General features: G+C 40.2%; 2 protein-coding genes across 2 annotated transcripts in view; both read right to left on the bottom strand.

Moving 5' to 3' along the window:
- LOC140702331 (uncharacterized) overlaps positions 1 to 21,586 on the bottom strand; it is a 198,015-nt gene that overhangs the window by 8,540 nt on the left and 167,889 nt on the right. The window lies entirely within an intron of this gene.
- LOC144584466 (uncharacterized) overlaps positions 272 to 21,586 on the bottom strand; it is a 258,730-nt gene continuing 237,415 nt past the window's right edge. The window contains exon 2 of the mRNA XM_078380632.1: positions 272 to 13,681. Coding sequence (XP_078236758.1) covers positions 9,711 to 12,974 — 3,264 coding nt within the window. The 5' untranslated portion in view covers positions 12,975 to 13,681 and the 3' untranslated portion in view covers positions 272 to 9,710. The remainder of the gene's footprint in view (positions 13,682 to 21,586) is intronic.

Raw genomic sequence — 21,586 nt, 5'->3', positions numbered from 1 at the left:
AATGAAAAATACCTATGTTACTTTTCAGAAAATGGTTGATGAATTGTTTGGTGATTTATATTACGTGATTGGCTATGTAGACAACCTTGTAATTTACAGCCCTGATCCAATTCAAGCAGACCAAAATGCTTTGACATTCTTAGAGAAGCAGAGACATCGAAGCCCAAGATTAATGCAGTGGTATTTCAGACTGCAAAAGTATGATTTTGATGTTGAACATCTACCTGGAAAGAAGGCTTTAATTGCTCACTGTTTATCTAGAATGTTCAGTGCAGATGCAAGGGGAGAAAATGGCTAGAATTGTTAAAGCTCTGATGTTTAATTTTCTTGATATTCTATATGACAATGTTCCTGAGCATACATAGAGTGTTTTATCTATTATTACTTCATCTCAGTATATTGGTTTGACAAGTTATTATTGTAAGCTGCCCCTTATCTCCAAGAAGATTTATGGGGGTGCCGGAAATTGGGACGAGTACGAAATCCAGACAAACCTCTAACTGCTGAGCAGAGCCACTTAGATCTCAGCCAGGTTCTGTCTAAATTTTCTTCCTCAGAAAGCCAATCTCCTTATTAAGAAAGCAAGACACACAGACACGTCCTTGAGCTATACTCAGAATATCTGGCTCTGGAACTTAGGGTAGCAAACACACGTGGCCAATTAGACATTCAGCCAGTCTGTGCAAGAACTAACACCTACAGATTTAATCATTACTGCTTTATTGAAAAGAATTGCTTTAGAAAAGAATTCAGTTGATAGTAAAATAGTTTAGTAGGTACATTTTCATTCAATACCAACGGAACACTCCACTCCCCCCACTCCAGCTAAAAAAATAAAGAAATGAAACTATGCTAACTAATATAAAGGGTAACATAGTCCATCTCACGTGTCTTGGGTCTTCAAAGGCTGATGCTAGATGAAAACCAGTCCATGGTAGGAAAAATAGTCCATTATGGGGAAAAGCACGTGTCTGCCCCTTTCTCAGGCAAACTCCATCTTTTTCTCTCTCCTTCTTCTTCCCAGAATGCCTCCTGGGTCTTGTTGTCCCGCCTAACTTTCTCATGGAGCTTCAGTTGTTATCATTATTTTGACTACGAAAGTCTCTGCTCTCTACTCAGCTTAGCAACGAGATAACCAGAGAGCGAAGCTTCTCTGAAACAGCATGTAAAACTTTCCTACTACAGAACAGACTTTAAATCAAAATGGATGCTATTGGGACAATCCTAGGACTACATATCCCATTCTAATACACATAAAAACACAAATCATCACAATTATGATGTTAACCCTGGTTTCACTATTTTACTGTTTGATGACTAGAGTATTATATGAGCATATGCAGAGTGATGTATTTGATTAATTATACTAACATGTTTGTTCTTCTGTTTTTCAGACTAGTAGAAGTGCCTAACGCAATTTTCTCTCATGTATGGTAAATACTGTAATTATAATAGTTCTCATGTAACAATTGTTTTGCTATTTTAGAATCATATTTGAAATATATTACCTTATGCTCAAGTTAATATCTTTCTCTATTTTGTTGCTACTTAATTATGGCATCTCATCTTATTCAGTTATCAAAATTAAAACTTAAATTGTTTGAGAATTTTGTTAATCTTCCGGGGGCTTGTGATGAGATGGGTTTTTGAGTTAAAATCTTTTAAGGCATATGGGTTTTGTAATTAAGAATTGAGCCAGAGAGGTTCCATCTTGTTTCTTTGTATAAAGTATCTTTGCTATGCTGACAGGTTGATTTCTGGGCGAGCAGAGAGAATGTTATTCTGAGAGCCTGAGAAAGGACTCGGTGTGATTAGATAGATGGGAATTGTTGTGACTCTTTGATAAACCACCGTAACCCAAATAACATCTGGTGCGTATGAGAAAGAAGTCATGTGGTGCAACAGGACTGTTTGCCTAGTAACGAACTCTGATTGGATGACATCGTGGGAAGGTGCGATAAGCCCTTGCCAGTTACTCTTGAAAAAGGAACTTTTTGCCTATGGACATTGTCTTTCAAGACCGATCCTTCAGTTATTCGTGACACATGGGACTAACCTTTACTATACTGGGTTATCATAAGACATAAGACATAAGACATAAGAAATTTGTCATTGCGCTCACAAGTGGGTGCAACGAAATGAGGTGCTCTTCCCCAAGGTAAAACTGGACAACACTACAAAAAAAAGTTAAAGTATACACAACTTTCACCATCCAAATATAGATACCCCGTTTTCTCTCAGCAATTAAAATCCACCAAAAACCTATGGCCCCACATTTAAACTCAATACTGCACTTGGGTAAAAACTGTTCTTGAATCTGCTTGTCCTTGCTTTCAATACCCTGAATCTCCTTCCTGATGGTAATAGTTTAAAGAGCTGATATCCCGGATGAGAGGAGTCTTTCAGTATGTTAGATATCTTCCTCTTACATCTGTTCTTATACAATTCTTCCAAAGAAGGGAGTGAACAGCCAATGATGTTTTGGGCCGTCTTAATCACCCTTTGAATTGCCTTTTTCTCTGCCACTGTGCAGCTCGTGAACCATACACATATATACTATACTGGGTTATCCTTGGACTTATGGGATTTTTTCCTAAGGACTATGCATGGACTATTTTCTATGGACTGTTCTATGGAATATTCTTTATGGACTTCTTTTCTTGGAATACTCCATATGGACTATGCTCTTGTAATTTTGTAAGGACTATGGTACATTTACTGGATTTGACTTTTCTAAGGATAATGGGACTTTTACTGAATCTTTCTTTTTAGTACAGGATTCTTGTTCTACAGGATCACTGAGGACTATAGCCTTTTTATAACCTACTTGGATTATTTTGTTTTTAATAATGATTTCCTGGACTGGAACTGTTTTTATTCTTTTTAATGGCTTTTTGTGTTTTTGTAAGGTTTTTGAACACTTTTCTATTTTTCATGTTTTCTTTGCCTCACTACATCTGTGTAACTAACCAGCACAATGCTAGTTTATTTGCTTTGGTTTAATTTGGCTTTGATACTTAGTAACATGCTTATTCTTTAATAAAATAAAGATTATAAAAATCAATTGGTTTTCTGAACAGTACACTTGTCATAGGGTCATCTGAGAGTGCTGCCTTGGCCTAGCTTACTTAGAGTCCTGTCAGTGGTGCAAGTTAAGTCTAAGGACTACAAAGCCCACTTGACCTTTTCATAATAATATCTGAGAGTACAAGGTGTTCTTATGTGGGCAGACCTGTGAGAAGGAGTGTTGTAGCATGGCTAGCTGAATTTGGACTCATTCAGCCCATTTTAGCATGTGCGAACTCCTGATTGCTCTCTGTCCAGGCTTACACGTGTTTTTGGACCGGTGTTTGCTCACAATGGCCAAAGTACTGGAATCTCAGCTTCAGGATCTGTCCTTCCAGTGAGCACTCAGGCTTGATTTCCTTCAAAATTGATAGGTTTGTTCTCTTTGCAGCCCAGAGGACTCTCAAGAGCCTCCTCCAGCACCACAATTCAAAAGCATCAATTCTTCGGCGGTCAGCCTTCTTTATGGTCCAGCTCTCACTTCCATACATCACTACAGGAAAAACCATAGCTTTTACTATGCATACTTTTGTTGGCAAGATGATGTCTCTGCTTTTTCAGATGCTGTCGAGGTTTGTCATCACTTTCCTCCCAAGTAGCAGGGGTCTTTTATTTATTTATGTATTTATTTATGTATTTATGTATTTATTTATTTATTTATTGTTTGTTTGTTTGTTTGTTTGTTTGTTTCCCGCCTATCTGGACTACCAGACTACTCTAGGTGGCTTTCATGGCTGCTGTCATCCTCTGCAGTATTCACAGAGCCCAAGAAAGTAAAATCTGTCACTGCCTCCATATCTTCCCCTTCTATGTCCCAGGAGGTGATGGGACCAGTGGCCATGATCTTAGTTTTTTTGATGTTGAACTTCAAACCATTTTTGCACTCTCCTCTTTCACCCTCATTAAGAGGTTCTTTAATTCCTCCTCACTTTCTGCCATCAGAGTGGTATCATGTGTATATTGGAGGTTGCTGATATTTCTTCTGGCAATCTTAATTCCAGTTTGGGATTCCTCCAGTCCAGCCTTTCGCATGAAGTATTCTGCATATATGTTAAATAACCCGGGGGACAATATACAGCCTTGTAACACTCCTTTCCCAATTTTGAACCATTCAGTGTTTCCATATCCAGTTCAATGAAGCAGAAGTAGATGTTTTTCTGGAGCTCTGTGGCTTTCTCCATAATCCAGTGCATGTTGGCAATTTTGTCTCTAGTTCCTCTGCCCCTTCGAAATTCAGCTTGTACTTCTGGGAGTTCTTGGTCCACATACTGTTGAAGCCTACCTTGGAGGATTTTGAGCATAACCTGTAAGCAGCCCCTTATCCCCAAAGAGATTTACAGGGGTGCCGGAGACTGGGATGAGTCCGAAGTCCAGACAAACCTCTGACTGCTGAGCAGAGCCCTTAGGTCTCAGCAAGGTCCTGTCTAACACTTCTTCCTCAAAAGCCAATCTCCTTTATTAAGAAAGCAACACACACAGACAAATCCATGAGTTATACTCAGAATAATCTGGCTCTTAATCTTTGGTAGCAAACACACATGGCCAATTAGACATTCAGCTAGTCTGTACAAGAACCAATGCATGCAGATCAAATCATTACTGCTTTATTGAAAAGAATTGCTTTAGAAAAGGTTTCAGTTTATGGTAAAATAGTTCAGTAGGTACATTTTCATATCAAGACAAACGGAACACCCCCCTTCCCCACTCCAGCTATAAAAATAAAGAAATGGAATTATGCTAACTAATAAAAAGCATAACACAGTCCATCTCACGTGTCTTGGGTCTTTACAGGCTGACGCTAGATGAAATCCAGTTGACTTCCATCAGTCCATGGTAGGAAAAATAGTCCATAGCAAAGTTATAATCCATTATGGGAAAAAGCACGTGTCTGACCTTTCTCAGTCCAACTCCATCTTTTTCCCAACTTCTTACCAACCTCCTTCTTCTTCCCAGAATCCTCATAAGGAACACCCCCTCCTGGGTCTTGTTGTCCCACCTAACTTTCTCATGGAGCTTCACTTGTTATCATACTTTGTGGCAGGTTTATTTTGACTACGAAAGTCTCTGCTCTCTACTCATCTTAGCAATGAGATAACCAGAGAGCGAGGCTTCTCTGAAACAGCATGAAAAACTTTCCTACTACAGAGCAGACTTTAAATCAAGATGGATGCTATTGGGACAAATCTTAGGACTACATATCCCATTCTAATACACATAAAAACACAAATCATCACATAACCTTGCTAGTGTGTGAAATTAGTGCAATTGTACGGTAGTTGGAGCATTCTTTGGCACTGCCCTTCTTTGGGATTGGGATGTAGACTGATCTTTTCCAGTCCTTTAGCCACTGTTGAGTTTTCCAAACTTGCTGGCATATTGAATGTAGCACCTTACCAGCATCATCTTTTAAGATTTTAAATAGTTCGAGAGACTTCCGGTCTATGCCACAGTGGTACTCCTTAAGTTTGGTGCTCCGAACGAAGAGGGGGTCCTCACGCCTTGGGGCGCCCTAAAAAGGGTGTAGGGAACCTGAAGAGTTTCTGAAGAAGAGGTGAAACTGGGGTTTGAATTGTTAGCGCGGCGGCGGCGTTCGATTGACCCAGCAGCTTCTTAACTCCCCGGCGTTGATGGAAAGGGAGGGCTAACCCTCCTACTAAGTTGTGGCTCCGGACAAAGAAACTCAGCAGGATACAAACGACCCTTAATGGTGAGATTCTCCGTGAAACATCCTTTCTCCTTTGAAATTCTGGTCCTTCCTTCTACTCGACCCACACACCCCCTTTCAAAGCGGCTTTGCTCGAAGATAAAGGGGGAGATGTAGAGAAAGAAGAAGTCGTATGATTATATTTAAGAGAGAACAATTGAAGCGTTGAAGAGCCCTATTGTAGTGCTGAAATTGGGTGAGAATCCCTACAAAAATAAGGGGAAATAAGGGGAAAAGTGTCTCAACCTTAATATTAGTTTTGTTGTTATTTACCTGGACTTCTGTATGAAAAGAAGAAATGCCATTTTGGTGAATAAAGACACCACTAGCCCCTCCTTTCTCTCTCCTTCTTTTACTGGCACTCTGTCAAAGTATCAAATGCCCAAGGACACTTGAGATAAGCCTGAAGACTGAAGAAGTTAACCCTTTACTTGGGATTTGGCAAGAAACGGAAGGCTATATAAACCCTACAGGAACCACTAGAGGGCAATAGAAGATATTAAAGGATATAGCACCTTTTTTTTTTTTCGATGACACCATGCCTAGACTAAACGTGACTGCTGGAACTGTATAAATAAATCTTATTACGTGATTCTCAAGTTCTGGGAATTTGATGGCAACTGGCTTTCCCCCCCTCTTTTTATATAACTTTTGGCAACACATTAGGGAATAGTGGTTTCTACAACTGAATTAACTTTGGAGAAAATATTACTATTTTTCTCAACTTTTTCAATATCATTTTCCCTTCCTTTTCCTTTTTTTTAAATGCTGTTTTTGAATGTTTATTTTTAAGGGTATTCTTCTAATTTTTCTGCTACAATTTGCCCCTCATTGCTCTTGTTTTTTCAATATATATAAAATTTTGGTCTTTTTTCTCTCCATAGTTCTCCCATACTTTCTTATACTATAATATTCTTTGATTGTTGTTTATTCCTATTATATTTGGAACTGGTTACGTTTTTCATATTGTGGATTTACCGAATACTCTATAAGCCAGGCCTTATTGGAATACAACTACACAACTATACTATACCCAAAAAGACCTCAGAGAAGCTTTGAAGACTTTAAGAAATTCCTGGATAAGACAATACAGAACTTCAACCTTAACTACTTGGGACTAAAAAACGCTATCAGGACTTTGGCTGGACCTCTGGTATATTTTGGCAGTTTGGTACTATACATCGCTGAACATTGGACATTGTGGAAAAAAAATTAATAAGATCCAATCGGGATCTTCGGAACTGTACAAATAAATAAACAATACAGAATCTCAACATTATCTACCTGGGACTAAACTCCATTAGGATTTTGGCTGGATCTATGGTATATCTCTGAACCTTGGACATCGTGGAAAAAGAAAACTTAATAAGATCCAATCGGGATCTTTGGAACTGTACAAATAAAACTTTTCTTGAAAGAATACTAAAAGGAGACCTATACAAAGAACTAGAAATTTAAACTGAATCCTGGATATATATCATAAATAAATACTGTACTTGATAGCAATACAAAGGTTATAAACAAATACTTGACTGTAATAAGAGGGACAGATTAGTAATACTATGTAATACTATGTAATACTATGTTAAAAGAAAACTGATTTGGGTTATGATTTGCCCTCTCAAGTAATATTTGAGAATAGGTGGGATTTATAATACTGGAACAAATATATTGAAGAGGAACGACTGCAAAGAGTCTCAGAAAATGAGTACTAGCACAACCAAAGGTGTAAAAAAGGCGGGGACATCATCAGGAGCCTCCTCCAATGCATCCTCAACAACAGCAAGTCCAGCTCAGCAGAAAATTTTAGGAGATATGATACAAAAGGAACAACAGAGTAAAGAAATGCAATCTATCCTAGAGATGTTTGCAGACATAAAAATAAATCAACAAAGGATAGAAGAAACGATTGGCACAAATCAAGCTAGGCTAGAGAATAAAATGGAAGAGATTAATCAACAGATAACTACATTAACTAACCAAATCTCAGAAATAAATCAGGAAGTCCAACAGAATAAAATACAAATCCAACAGCTAGATCAGAAAAGCACACAAAATAGCCAACAAATAGAAGCATTGAAACAAGAAAAGGACAAAACCCAAGAAATCTTAAAGAAATACGAAGAAGCAACATTGACAATAGAAATGGACAGAGCATCAAATATTCTGAGATTTCGTAACTGTGACAACCCCAGACCTACTGGAGTATGCCCCACTATAACTAAGCTGCCACCAACCATCCCCATAAGGAGTCACACAGACCAGGAATGGATTTTTAACAAACAAAGGAATAAGGTTTATTTAAATAACACACAGGGAAAATAAAATGATCAAGTGAATAAGATACAGTAACGTGGCTTAGTCTCAATCATACATACACCAGTTTGGTTCACACAGAACACCTTTAAATAAAGCACAGACCCTGAACCTATCAGTTCTGGCTACCTATAAAGAAACCTGAACCTATCAGGTAGGTACTGACTGACACACAGTTGTACCCTGTCTGACACACAGACTCCCACTCCAGCTTCTTCTCCAGCTTCTAAACTTCTCCACACAAGCTCCACATATATATACAGTACAGCCCCTCCTCCTGATGTCCCGCCTTCCACTCCCCATAGGATGGAACTTTCCCTCCAACCCATGACAGACAGGTAACATCAGTGCTGTATGTAACACCTCCCCTCTTTATAAGTTGTTTTGTAGGGGGAAAGCTAAAGTGCTTTTCTCCAAAAAACAACCTGGATCCAAAACATACAAAAACATTTATACAATAACATACAATACCATACTTACTCTAGGATAAACATATCAATTAGGCATTTAAACATTTACCATTTACAATACATCAAATTACCTTTATTCATACAAACCAAGCATGTTTAATAAACAGGTACATTTAACTTTTTGGTCACCAAAATATATACATAGTCCATGTTTCTTCGCCGTCTTCATTCTTCGGGTCTTCTTGACAAGGCATCAGCAACACAGTTCACTGCCCCTCTGACCACCTTCACTTCAAAGTCATAATCTTGCAGGTTTAAAGCCCACCTCGTAAGTTTACTATTGTGGGTTTTCATTGTCTTTAACCATTGCAGTGGTGAATGGTCAGTGCACAGAATAAAATGTCTTCCCCAGATGTAAGGTTTGGCCTTCTGGATCGCGTAGACTATGGCCAGGCACTCCTTTTCCACGGTTGCCAAATGTCTCTCACCTTTCTGGAGTTTCCTACTCAGGTAGGACACTGGATGCTGGTCACCATTTTCATCCTCCTGGCAAAGAACTGCTCCTACCCCGCTGTTAGACGCATCGGTGTAGATGATGAACTCCCGGTCGAAGTCTGGAGCACGCAGCACTGGATAGTTGATGAGGGCCTCCTTCAACCTCTGGAACGCCTCCTCACAGTCGCTGGTCCACGGGATGCGGTCATCAGTCTTCTTCCGCGTCAGATCGGTCAGTGGAGTCGCTATCTCGCTAAACCTCGGGATGAACTTTCTGTAGTAGCCCACCAACCCAAGAAATGATTTCACTTTTTTCTTGGTGTTGGGTCTGGGCCAATCACGAACGGCTTCTATCTTGGCCTCTAGGGGTTTGATCACTCCTCCCCCTACTATGTGACCCAAGTATTTTATTTCTGGGCTACCCAGCTGACACTTGCTCGCCTTTACTGTTAGCCCTGCTGCACTTAACCTCTGCAGCACTAACTCCAGGTGTTTCAGGTGATCTTCCCAGGTATTGCTGAAGATCCCTATATCGTCAATGTAGGCCACAGTAAAGTCACTGAGCCCTGCTAAGGTCTGGTCCATCAGCCTTTGGAATGTGGCTGGTGCATTTCTGAGACCAAAACTCAGGACTCTAAACTCATAGAGACCAAAAGGGCTGCAAAAGGCGGTCTTTTCTTGATCCCTGGGATCAATCCTTAATTGCCAATATCCCTTTACTAGGTCCAATGATGAAATGAACCGACAACCCCTATGGTTTCAATCAGGTTGTCTAGCCTGGGCATTGGGTAGGCATCCGGAGTGGTTACGCGGTTTAATTTCCGGTAATCTACACAAAACCTAATGCTCCCATCAGGCTTGTCCACTAGGACTATCGGAGAGGACCAAGGACTAGAAGAGGGGACGATTATGTTCTCCCTAAGCATCTCGTCCAGCTCCTTCCGCACCTTGTCCCTATAGGGTCCCGTTACTCGGTATGGGGATACTGCTTGCGGGGGTGCATCCCCTGTATGGATCCGATGCATCACTCCCTTCACTACCCTCGGCTTATTTGAAAACACCTTTTGATATTTGGTGAGCAGCACTTTTAGTTCTTGCTGCTGGTCTTGGGTGAGTGCAGGACTGATCTTTACCTCATCTGGGTTGTATTTTACTTCCCCTCTACCCTCCCAGAAGGGTAATTCAGCTTCCTCACTCTCAGCTGCTTTTATTGCAAATAAAACCCTCTGTTCCCCTCTGTAGTAGGGTTTTAGGGCATTCACATGTACCACCCTCCTTACTTGGTGTTCCTCCTGTTCTATAAGGTAGTTCAGGTCCGACATCTTGGAAATGACCCTGTATGGTCCTGCCCATTTGAGCTGCAGTTTGTTCTCTCTGCAGGGCCTAAGCCAAAGCACTTCCTCCCCTGGGTTAAAGTGCCTCTCCCTGGCTTTGTGGTCATACCATGTTTTTTGTCTGACCTTCTGAGCTTGCAGGTTCTCTGCTGCTAGCTCCAGGTTTCTCTTTAGGTCATTTATTAAGGTGTCTATATATGTCACAACGTCTTGTGGGTCATCCTGGGTGATCTGCTCCCAATTTTGTTTGATTAAATCGAGTGGCCCTTTCACCCTTCTCCCAAACAAAAGTTCAAACGGACTGAACCCGGTACTGGCTTGTGGCACTGATCGATAAGCAAACAAAAGGGATTGCAGCTTCTGGTCCCAATTGTTTGGATTCTCCGCCAAGTAAGCCCTAATCATGCGCATTAGAGTCCCATTGAACTTCTCCGTTAACCCATTACTTTCGGGGTGATAGGCAGTGGTTTCCTTGTGTTTAATTCCACAGATTTGCCATAACCGTTTCATGAGCTTCGATGTAAACGATGCGCCCAAATCTGTGATTATTTCTGAGGCAAATCCCATCCTGGACATATACCCCACCAAGGCATCTGCCACTGTGTTAGTTTCAATGTTAGTCAAGGGAATGGCTTCAGGGTACCTCGTGGCATGGTCCACAATTGTGAGAATGAACCTGTTCCCCCTCTTTGTGGCCTTGGGCAAAGGTCCCACAATATCCACCCCTATACATTTGAACGGAGTGTCAATCACAGGAAAAGGGCACAACTTTGCTTTGGTCCTGTCACGGTTATTCCCCTGCCTCTGACACACATCACATTGTTTACAGAACTCCTTGATCTGCTTCCCTATTTCAGGCCAGTAAAAATTCTGTGTGATTCTCTGCTGTGTTTTGTTCACCCCTAAGTGCGCAGCAAACATGTCAGAGTGCCCCCTTTGTAAGATCATGGGGCGATACTTTTCAGGTACCACTAGCTGACTTCTGATCCCATCTCCCCCTTTTGAGATATTCCTCAGGGTCTCTCTATATAAAATTCCCTTTTCCTCACGAAATCTCACTGGGGTTTCAGGTGTTAGCTGGGTGTCTGTCACCTTTTCAAAACACTTTCGGAGAGTGGCGTCTGCCTTTTGCTCTTGGCCAAATTTGCTGTCTGTGGTTAAGATTTCCACCACAGCTTCGGAACTCCCCCCACCTGCTTCCGTCTCGGGCTCTTCAGTACCCCCCTGAACTGTCCCCATGGTAGCTTGTGAACGTGTAATCACTAGCACCCTTTTCACATGTTCAGCCAGGTCATTTCCCACGAGCACGGCTGCTGGCAGAGTCGATGAAATCGCTAGCCGCCAAACTCCCCTCCAGCCTTGAAAGTTCACAGGTACCTCAGCTACTGGCAGTGAGATCACCTGTCCCTCAATCCCTGCCACCTTTATGCTCTCATTCGGGATTATATACTCCCTAGGAATAATATCTGGATGGCACAGGGTCACCTGGGAACAAGTATCCCTTAGCCCCCTATACTGATGGTCAAGTATTCCTACGTCCACCCCTGCGGTTTGAAACAACTGCGAATCTGTTCTCACTAGTAAGCAGCGCTTGACCTCCACAAGAGGACCATTTTCCCCAGCCTGATCAGCAGATGTATCTGTTCCAGATTGAGTAGCCATGGCAACAGGCTCCCTCAGTGGCAAGGAGCTTTGCTCTTTCTGGACACAGAACACAGCTTTTGGCTTGGTTCCACTCAAATCATGAGGCACATTTCCTTTTAGCTGCTTTAATTTCTCACACTCTGAGATTAGATGGCCCTTTCCTTGACAGAAATAACATTTTCTGCTGTACTTGGAGTCTTTCTCATCTGGTTTTGGTTTTCCCTCCAAAATCTGAGGTCTTGGTGGTTTCATGTCTGAGGGCTTCCCTTCAACATGGGCCCATCCCCCTTGCTGGTTTTTCCCTGGTCCCTGAGAGTACTTGCTGTAGGTTTCTTTAGGTTTACCTATCGATTTCCCCTCACCTAAGGGCTTTCTTGTTTGGGAAATAAAATCTGCGATCTCTGCCGCTTCTGCCACAGATTTTGGTTTCCTTTCCCTCACATGGAACTTTAGTTCCCCATGCAGGACTGAATAAAACTGTTCCAGTGCTATCAGGTCTTTGAGCTGCTGGAAGGTCTCTGTCCCCTCCTGCGACAGCCATTTCTCTAGCAACCTCACCAGTTGGGCCCCCACTTGGGTAAAAGTCTGCTCTGGTTTCTTTGTGAGTGACCTGAATCTTTGCCTCAGCTGTTCCGCATTTATCCCATGTCTGGCAAACACCAGTTTTTTAAACTCAGCGAAATCTTTTAGCAGTTCCTCTGGCATCTCTGCATAGACTTCTGCCAGGCTGCCACTGATTAAAGATCGCATGATGGTCATCTTCTCAGTTTCCCTTACTGAGAAGTCCACAAACGCTCTTTCCACGAGGGAAAAGATCACCTCAGGGCAATCTCCCTTGTGGTACACAGGGAATTTCTTCAGGTCAGTTGTAGACAATTGGCCCACCTCAGAATCTCTATTGTTATTATTGTTCTGGTTCATCATTTCCAATTTTCTTAACTCAAACGCCATCCTTTCTTTTTCCAGAGCAATTTTCTCTCTCTCTAATCTTTCTTCTCTTTCCATTCTCTCTCTCTCTCTCTAATTCAAATTGTCTTTGTTTCTCCCTTTCCTCCCTTCTTTCTCTCTCTAATCTTTCCTCCATTTCCCTCACCCTCAGTTCATGCTGTTGGGCTAGGAGCATTTTTCTGAGTTCTGGGTTCTGTTCTCCCGTGCTCTCATCCTGCACTGAGCCAAATTCCTCCTCAGAACCTTGGTCTACCTGGGGTTCCCTCACTTCACCCATTTCTGCCATTTGGCTTCGAGTCAAGGGCATAATCCCCCCCCCAGAACAGGCTGCTTTCAAAAGTCAAGCCTCAAAATAAAGCGACCACTTTTTTTTCTTTTGCCTCAGAAACAGCCTTCTATAGATTGCTGCTGTTCCTTCAGCACTAACTTGCAACTGTTGCCAGCCAGAATCCACCCCCCTCTGCTAGGCCTCTCAGCAGACAGGCTAGATCACTGCTACTTCACTCAGCTTTGCCTCAGCCTTTTCCCGCCAAAACCGGTTGCCTCAGAGCTCCCTAATCTAGTCCCCAATCTGAGGTTACATGTTCTTCCACTAGCCTACCTCCCCGTGAGGTAAGCCTAGAAGATTACCTACGCGCTCTCAGATTGTCCCTGACTAGACCCCCCTTGCTCTGGGCACACTGGCCAAGGCTTTGCTGTACCACTGGACAACTGGACCAGTCGTATCCCACACGCTGGCACCAATCAATGTGACAACCCCAGACCTACTGGAGTATGCCCCACTATAACTAAGCTGCCACCAACCATCCCCATAAGGAGTCACACAGACCAGGAATGGATTTTTAACAAACAAAGGAATAAGGTTTATTTAAATAACACACAGGGAAAATAAAATGATCAAGTGAATAAGATACAGTAACGTGGCTTAGTCTCAATCATACATACACCAGTTTGGTTCACACAGAACACCTTTAAATAAAGCACAGACCCTGAACCTATCAGTTCTGGCTACCTATAAAGAAACCTGAACCTATCAGGTAGGTACTGACTGACACACAGTTGTACCCTGTCTGACACACAGACTCGCACTCCAGCTTCTTCTCCAGCTTCTAAACTTCTCCACACAAGCTCCACATATATATACAGTACAGCCCCTCCTCCTGATGTCCCGCCTTCCACTCCCCATAGGATGGAACTTTCCCTCCAACCCATGACAGAAAGGTAACATCAATGCTGTATGTAACAGTAACATCCCAGAAAATAGTGATATGGATCTACTAGATCAAATGGAGGAAGCGTTAGCAGAATTTCTAGACATAGAAAAATCACAGATGAGTCGTGAAATCGCGGAGATCTTCAGAATAAACTCAGGTTTTGCGAGGAGGAACAAGTTGCTAAGAGATGTCCATATAACCTTTTTGAGGAGGAAAATTAAAGAAGACATACTGAAACGGTCAAGGGAAAGCCCATTAAAGATCCAAGGTGAAGAAATTGAAGTCTTAAAGCAGATCCCTTGGAAAATCCGAGAGATTCGAAAACAATACCTCTTCTTAACAAAAAAATTAAATGAGAAGGACATAAACTTTAGATGGATAATACCCGAAGGAATTATAGTAAACTGGCAGTCAAAAAGAGTTAGATTAGACAATTTGGATAAAGCCAAAGAATTCTATGAGAAATACATCGCTACAATAGGAAAACAAAGTGTTTCAACAGAGGTAGAAGAAGAAAGGTGTGGGACAAGACAACAAGGGAAAAGAAGGGAGATTGACTATGAAATTGAGGGAAAGAGGGAAACCAGAGCAAAAAACCCAATATATAACTGAACATGGAAACAATAACAACAATATTTTCAGTAAATATAAACGGACTAAACTCTCCAAGGAAAAGAAGGGAAACTTTTTTAAAGCTACAAAAAGAAAAAGCAGATATAATTGTTCTCCAGGAAACTCACATTAAAGAAAAAAATTGTAAATTATTAGAATATCCAAAGATAGGTAAACTGTTTTATGCCTGTGATCCCAAACAGAAGAAAAGAGGAGTCGCTATTTATGTGAAAAGCCATAAGGAAGCCAAATTTATCTATGCGGATCAAGAAGGAAGAACTTTAATGATAGAAACAGAGATCAATAATAAAAAAACACTGGTAGCTGCCATATATGCTCCTAACCAAGCCCAAGAAATATTTTACAAGAGGCTTCATAATACTCTGAGAGAAAAGAACTACCAAAATATTTGTTTAATAGGAGACTTCAACGCTATAGTGGACCCAGTAAAAGACTATAAAAAGAACCATAAAGGGAAAAAGAAAAGAAATACACTACCCAAAACATTTTCTCAAATGATAGAAGAGCTTAGATTGGAAGATACTTGGAGAAGACACAATGAAGACAAGCTACAGTATACTTTTTACTCAACTCGACATGAATCCTGGTCCAGGATCGACATAATTTGGACAACATCTGAGTTGAGGATAGGAATAGAGGAAGTAATTATACAAACAAACATATAGGCAGACCATAACCCGCTTGGTTATTGGGAAATTTTTGACCATCCTGATCTGGAAGAACATACAGCTGCAGTGTTAGGGTATATGGCACACTGTATTGACACGGTCACAGTGGATAAACGTATCCGGGTTTATCCCAATCAAAAACCTTGGATGACCGGGAAGGTTAGACGCCTGTTGTATGCTAGAAATAAGGCTTTTAAGTCTGGGGATGATCTAGACTACAGTGCAGCAAGAACGAATTTGAGGAGAGGCATTAAGCAAGCTAAGGCCGAATACAAGAGGAGAATTGAAGACTGCTTTCTCAGCAATAACATGAGGCAAGTTTGGCAGGGGGTTCAACAACTAACAAACTACAAAGCAAAAAAGGTTTCCTCAGGCGGAGGTGTGGAGGTGGCTGAGGAGTTGAACAACTTTTTTGCTCGATTCGAGATCGATCAAACTGAAACTGTTCGTTTGCCATCATTTACTCAGCAGAGTCCCCCCTTCATTGTGAATGAGCAGGATGTGAGACAGACTATGAAAGTGGTTAACTCCAGAAAAGCAGCTGGACCCGACTTAATTCCTGGTCGGGTGGTAAAAGATCAGCTAGCCGGGATATGGACTGTAATTTTTAATAGATCCCTGACACTATGCGCAGTTCCCGTCTGTCTCAAGGCTTCCATCATCGTTCCACTGCCTAAAAAGTTGCCTACAAACAGTCCGAATGACTACAGGCCGGTGGCACTAACTTCAATCTTAATGAAGTGCTTTGAGCAGTTAGTTCGGAAATATATTATCTCCTGCCTTCCTCATCCCTTTGATGGGCTTCAGTTTGCTTATAAAGAAAATAGATCAACCGAGGATGCGATCAATACTGTGCTTTATATGGCTTTATCCCACTTGGAAACACAAGGGAATTATGTAAGAATGCTGTTCGTGGACTTTAGCTCTGCTTTTAACACCATTATACCCCACAGATTAATTGACAAACTTAAAGATCTTGATTTTCCAGATTCTATCTGTCTGTGGATTTTGGATTTTTTAACAAATCGTCCACAAAGGGTTAAACTGAATGACTACATCTCTACTGACAAGATACTCAGCACTGGCACTCCACAAGGCTGTGTCCTTAGTCCACTACTGTTCTCCATTTATTCATCGGATTGCACCAATAGGATTATCAAATTTGCAGACGATACTACACTAGTAGGACTTATCTCTGGGGATGATGAGTCTGCGTATCGGGACGAGGTATTACAGCTATCCCGCTGGTGCAAAAAAAACAATCTTTTATTTAACATCCAAAAAACCAAGGAATTCATAGTGGACTATAGGAAAAAAAGAGCAGACATTCAGCCACTGTATATAGATGGAGTTTGTGTGGAACAGGTGGTTGAATGTAAGTTTCTTGGGACTATCATAACAAATGACCTGACTTGGAGTGCAAACACCGCTGTGTTAATCAGGAAGGCACAACAACGGTTGTATTTTCTAAGGATTCTTAGAAAGCAACAATTGACTGAGAGTTTGTTAATCACCTTCTATCAGAGTTCGATTGAGAGCATATTATCCTACTGTCTCTGTGTATGGTTCACGAGCTGCACAGTGGCAGAGAAAAAGGCAATTCAAAGGGTGATTAAGACGGCCCAAAACATCATTGGCTGTTCACTCCCCTCTTTGGAAGAATTGTATAAGAACAGATGTAAGAGGAAGATATCTAAAATACTGAAAGACTCCTCTCATCCGGGATATCAGCTCTTTAAACTATTACCATCAGGAAGGAGATTCAGGGTATTGAAAGCAAGGACAAGCAGATTCAAGAACAGTTTTTACCCAAGTGCAGTATTGAGTTTAAATGTGGGGCCATAGGTTTTTGGTGGATTTTAATTGCTGAGAGAAAACGGGGTATCTATATTTGGATGGTGAAAGTTGTGTATATTTTAACTTTTTTTTGTAGTGTTGTCCAGTTTTACCTTGGGGAAGAGCACCTCATTTCGTTGCACCCACTTGTGAGCGCAATGACAAATAAATTTCTTATGTCTTATGTCTTATGTCTTAAAATTACCTGGAAAGGAGAAATGAAACAAAAAGGAAGGTGGACACTCAATACAAAGGTCCTGAAAGAACAAGAATTCATAAATAACGCAAAAAAAAGAAATGAAATACTACTTCAAAGAAAATGAAACACAACAAACTTCGACACAGATGATATGGGATGCAGCAAAAGCGGTATTCCGTGGACTGGCAATATCATACATAATCAAAAGGAATAAAATAAAAAGACAGAGATACAATAATATGAAAGAAGAACACAAGAAGCTGGAACTAGAGCTACAAAACAACCCTAACAACAAATTGGTGAAAAAGGAAATGAACATCTTGAAACATAAAATGAATCTTATAGAAACAGAAGAAATGGCACAACAAATAAAGGCCGCAAAGCCTAAGATTTTTTCGAAAATGCAAACAAACCAGGATGCTGGCTAGCATATAAATTGAAGAAACAAAAAGAAAAAAGATTAATAAACAGAATAAAAGACAAAAAAGGTGTACTACAAACTCAGAAAAGCCAAATAAATAACATAATAAAGGAATTTTATACCAATCTTTATAAAGCGCGAGTAGTAGATGAGAAGAAGATAAGAAACTATTTGGAAAGAGCAAATCCCCCCAAAATACCAGATGAAATAAAAAAGATGATGAATGCCGAAGTAACAACAATGGAAATAATGGAAAGGATAAATAAGCAAAAAAATGAGAAAACTCCTGGTCCAGATGGGCTTCCCACGGAATACTATAAAACATTTCAAGAAGAATTACTGGAACCACTAAAAAAGGTGTGTAATCAAGCACTAAAAGAAGAAACGATTCCAGAAACCTGGTTGGAAACAAACATCACGCTATTACCCAAGGAAGGAACAGATCTAACTCAAATAGGGAACTACAGGCCAATTTCACTACTTAACGTAGACTATAAAATATTTGCAAGTGTCATGGCTGAAAGATTGAAAAAATATTTAGTACAATTTATACATGAAGACCAAAACGGCTTCCTCCCCAAACGACAATTAAAAAACAACATAAGAACAATAATAAATATCTTAGAATATTATGAAGAACACCCAGAAAAACAAATGGCGCTTTTATTTTTAGATGCTCAAAAAGCTTTTGACAATCTAAACTGGGAATTTATGAAAGCACAATTGGAGGTCATGGACGTTGGACAAAATTTTCTAAACATGATAAAAGCAATTTATACAAAGCAAATAGCAAAAATAATTGTAAATGGAGAAGGAACAGACAAAATCGAAATCACTAAAGGTACACGACAAGGGTGCCCACTCTCCCCTCTACTCTTTATTCTTTCATTGGAAATACTAAATAGAGAAGTAAGAAAAAATGAAGAAATACAAGGAACAAAGATTAAAGATGAAACATACAAACTCCAAGCATTTGCAGATGATTTGGTCTTTATTCTGGAAAATCCAGTGGAAACAGCCCCAAATTTACTTCAGCAAATAAAGGAATACGGCCATGTAGCTGGACTAGAAATAAACCAAGAAAAAACAACATTCATAACCAAAAATCTAACTCAGGAACAAAAGACTCAACATACATCCAAGACAGGAATTCAAATAGCCAAGAAAGTAAAATATTTAGGAATAAACTTGACTGCTAGAGGGTCCTCATTAAAGGAAGACAATTATGGGAAACTCCTGGAACATATAAAACAAGAGCTGACAAGATGGGAGAAATTACAATTATCCTTTCTAAGTAAAATTGCAACGATCAAAATGAACATCCTCCCAAAAGTAATTTTCCTCTTTCAAAATCTACCAATTAAATTAGAGCAGAAATTTTTTCAAGAGCTAAATACTTTAGTTACAAAATTTATAAGGCAAAGGAAGAAGCCCAGAATTAAACTTAAACTGTTACAAGATGCAAAAGAAAGAGGGGGATTTGGTCTACCAAATTGGAATTTATATTATCAAGCGAGTGCTCTGAATTGGATTAAGGAGTGGATAAAATTAAAAAGCAAAAGAATACTATATTTAGAAGGACATGAACTTCAGGCGGGCTGGCATGCCTTCCTATGGTATGGGAAAGCAAAAACTCATAAATGCTTTGAGAGAAATATAATAAGAAATTCTCTGCTAAAAGTCTGGGAAAAAATTAAATGTAAAATGTATATGAAAACTCCTAGGTGGATCTCACCGATGGAAGCATTCACGCACCCAAACCTATTGAAATTTGAGAAAATAATGACATATAACGAGCTCCTAAATAAGGAAGGACTGTTAAAGACAAAAGATCAACTAGAGAGTCAAGGATTGACTTTTTCATGGTGGCCCCAACTACAACTGCAATCGATCTATAATCAGGATAAAAAAACAGGAGGATTTTATAGCGAATACACAGCACTTGATAAAATATTACTCACTACAGAAAAACAACAAACTCAAAAAGCATATAAGTTTTTATTGCAATGGGACACTCAAGATGAGGAGGTTAAGGAAACAATGGTAAAATGGTCAAAAAATTTTGGATATAGTATTGAACTTGAGAAATGGCAACAAATGTGGACTAAAAATCTTAAATTAACATTAGCAATGTCATCTAAGGAAAAATTGTATAAAATGTTTTATAGATGGCATCTCCCTCCATCCAGACTTGCAAAAATCTCTGCCAATATTTCGAATAAGTGCTGGAAATGTAAAAACCAAGAAGGAACCTATTACCACACATGGTGGACATGTGATACTGCAAAGAAATATTGGGTCAAACTGTATACATGGATCAAACAAATGACTAAACAAGAAAAACAATTTAAACCAGAAACTTTTTTATTGGGACTAATACCAAATAATATAAATAAGCAAAGTTATTACTTAATATCACATGTCCTTACAGCTGCTAGATTAGCATGGGCACAAGTATGGAAGGAGGGAGACCCACCAAAAGACGAAGTAATTATCAAAAAAATATTAGAGTGCGCTGAAATGGATAGACTTACAAAGAGACTAAAAGGGTAAGAAAAGTCAACTTACTATGAAAGCTGGAATATGTTCTACGAATGGTGGAAAGCAAAAACTTTGTAATAAATAGAAAATGACCAAAAGGAATAATGAGGAGAAGACACTGCTGAAAGAAATGTGTTATTATACAAAAGGCTTGTAGGCTAAGCTCTACAGTATGTATCGTTTGTAGATAGAGATTTAGGCATATGTGTGTATATATATGTCTATGTTTGGATATGTGTATATAAAGTAAAAAATAAAAAAAATGGGGAAAAAAAGAAAACCTGTATTGCTGAATTAGCTGTGCTATCAGGTTTGGTCACAAGAGGCTGCTGTTGCATCAAAGTTCCCTCGGGAATACTCTGCATAGCCTCAGAAACAGTATCAGCATTCTCACCACTTCCTTGGAAAATAGGCTGTTGAAAATAAGTATGGTCCCAAACCTCTGCTTTTCTTTCCAAAGATCTTTCTGAGAAGTTTAACTGTGGTACTGGGTCAAAGTTTCCAGACATGATTTCAGTCTCTGGAGAAACATCAGTACTTTGTAATCCCAAAAAGTTAGCACTTCCCCCTTCATTGGTTGTGTTAGAAACAGTCCCACAACCCGACAGGTTTAAATGCAATTTCTTATCTTGAACCAAGCTTACAGAATTATCACCACATTCACTTGTACTATTGAAACAATGTGAAAGCCCATGCTGCAAGGTTTCTGTACAATTAACTCCTCCTGTAGCATTACTCAGCGTCTCTGGTAAAGGTACTTTATCTCCTTCGGTCTGCTTTGATGTGCTCTCTCCTGTTCCAATTAGTTCCCGCTTATGGAGTATTGCTTCCTTGCTAAGCTGCCAGGATGTCCAAGGAATACCCTCCAACTTCACAGTATCCAATTCCACTGTTCTCTCTGGGCTGAGAGAAGGGGGGTTGTTTGAGATCTGACATGCATCAAGATCTGCTGACACAAGTCCTAGCAAAGAATTAAGCTGAGTCTCCATTACATCATCCTGCTGGTATCTTTCTCCCCCTTGAACTTCTCCTGACCCCGCTGTTACTGGTTGTGTTACTGGTTGTTTAGTCCCCGGGAGGTCTGCAAATTGATTTTTTTGTACTGCTGTTGCTTCTAAGCTGATGTGAGGGCTCTCAGTCACAGCAATTGCTTGACT

This window comes from Pogona vitticeps, chromosome 11, assembly GCF_051106095.1.
Source record: "Pogona vitticeps strain Pit_001003342236 chromosome 11, PviZW2.1, whole genome shotgun sequence".
Lineage (NCBI taxonomy): Eukaryota > Metazoa > Chordata > Lepidosauria > Squamata > Agamidae > Pogona > Pogona vitticeps.
Note: the sequence above shows the minus strand (reverse complement) of the source record. Positions and strands in the feature narration are given on the sequence as shown.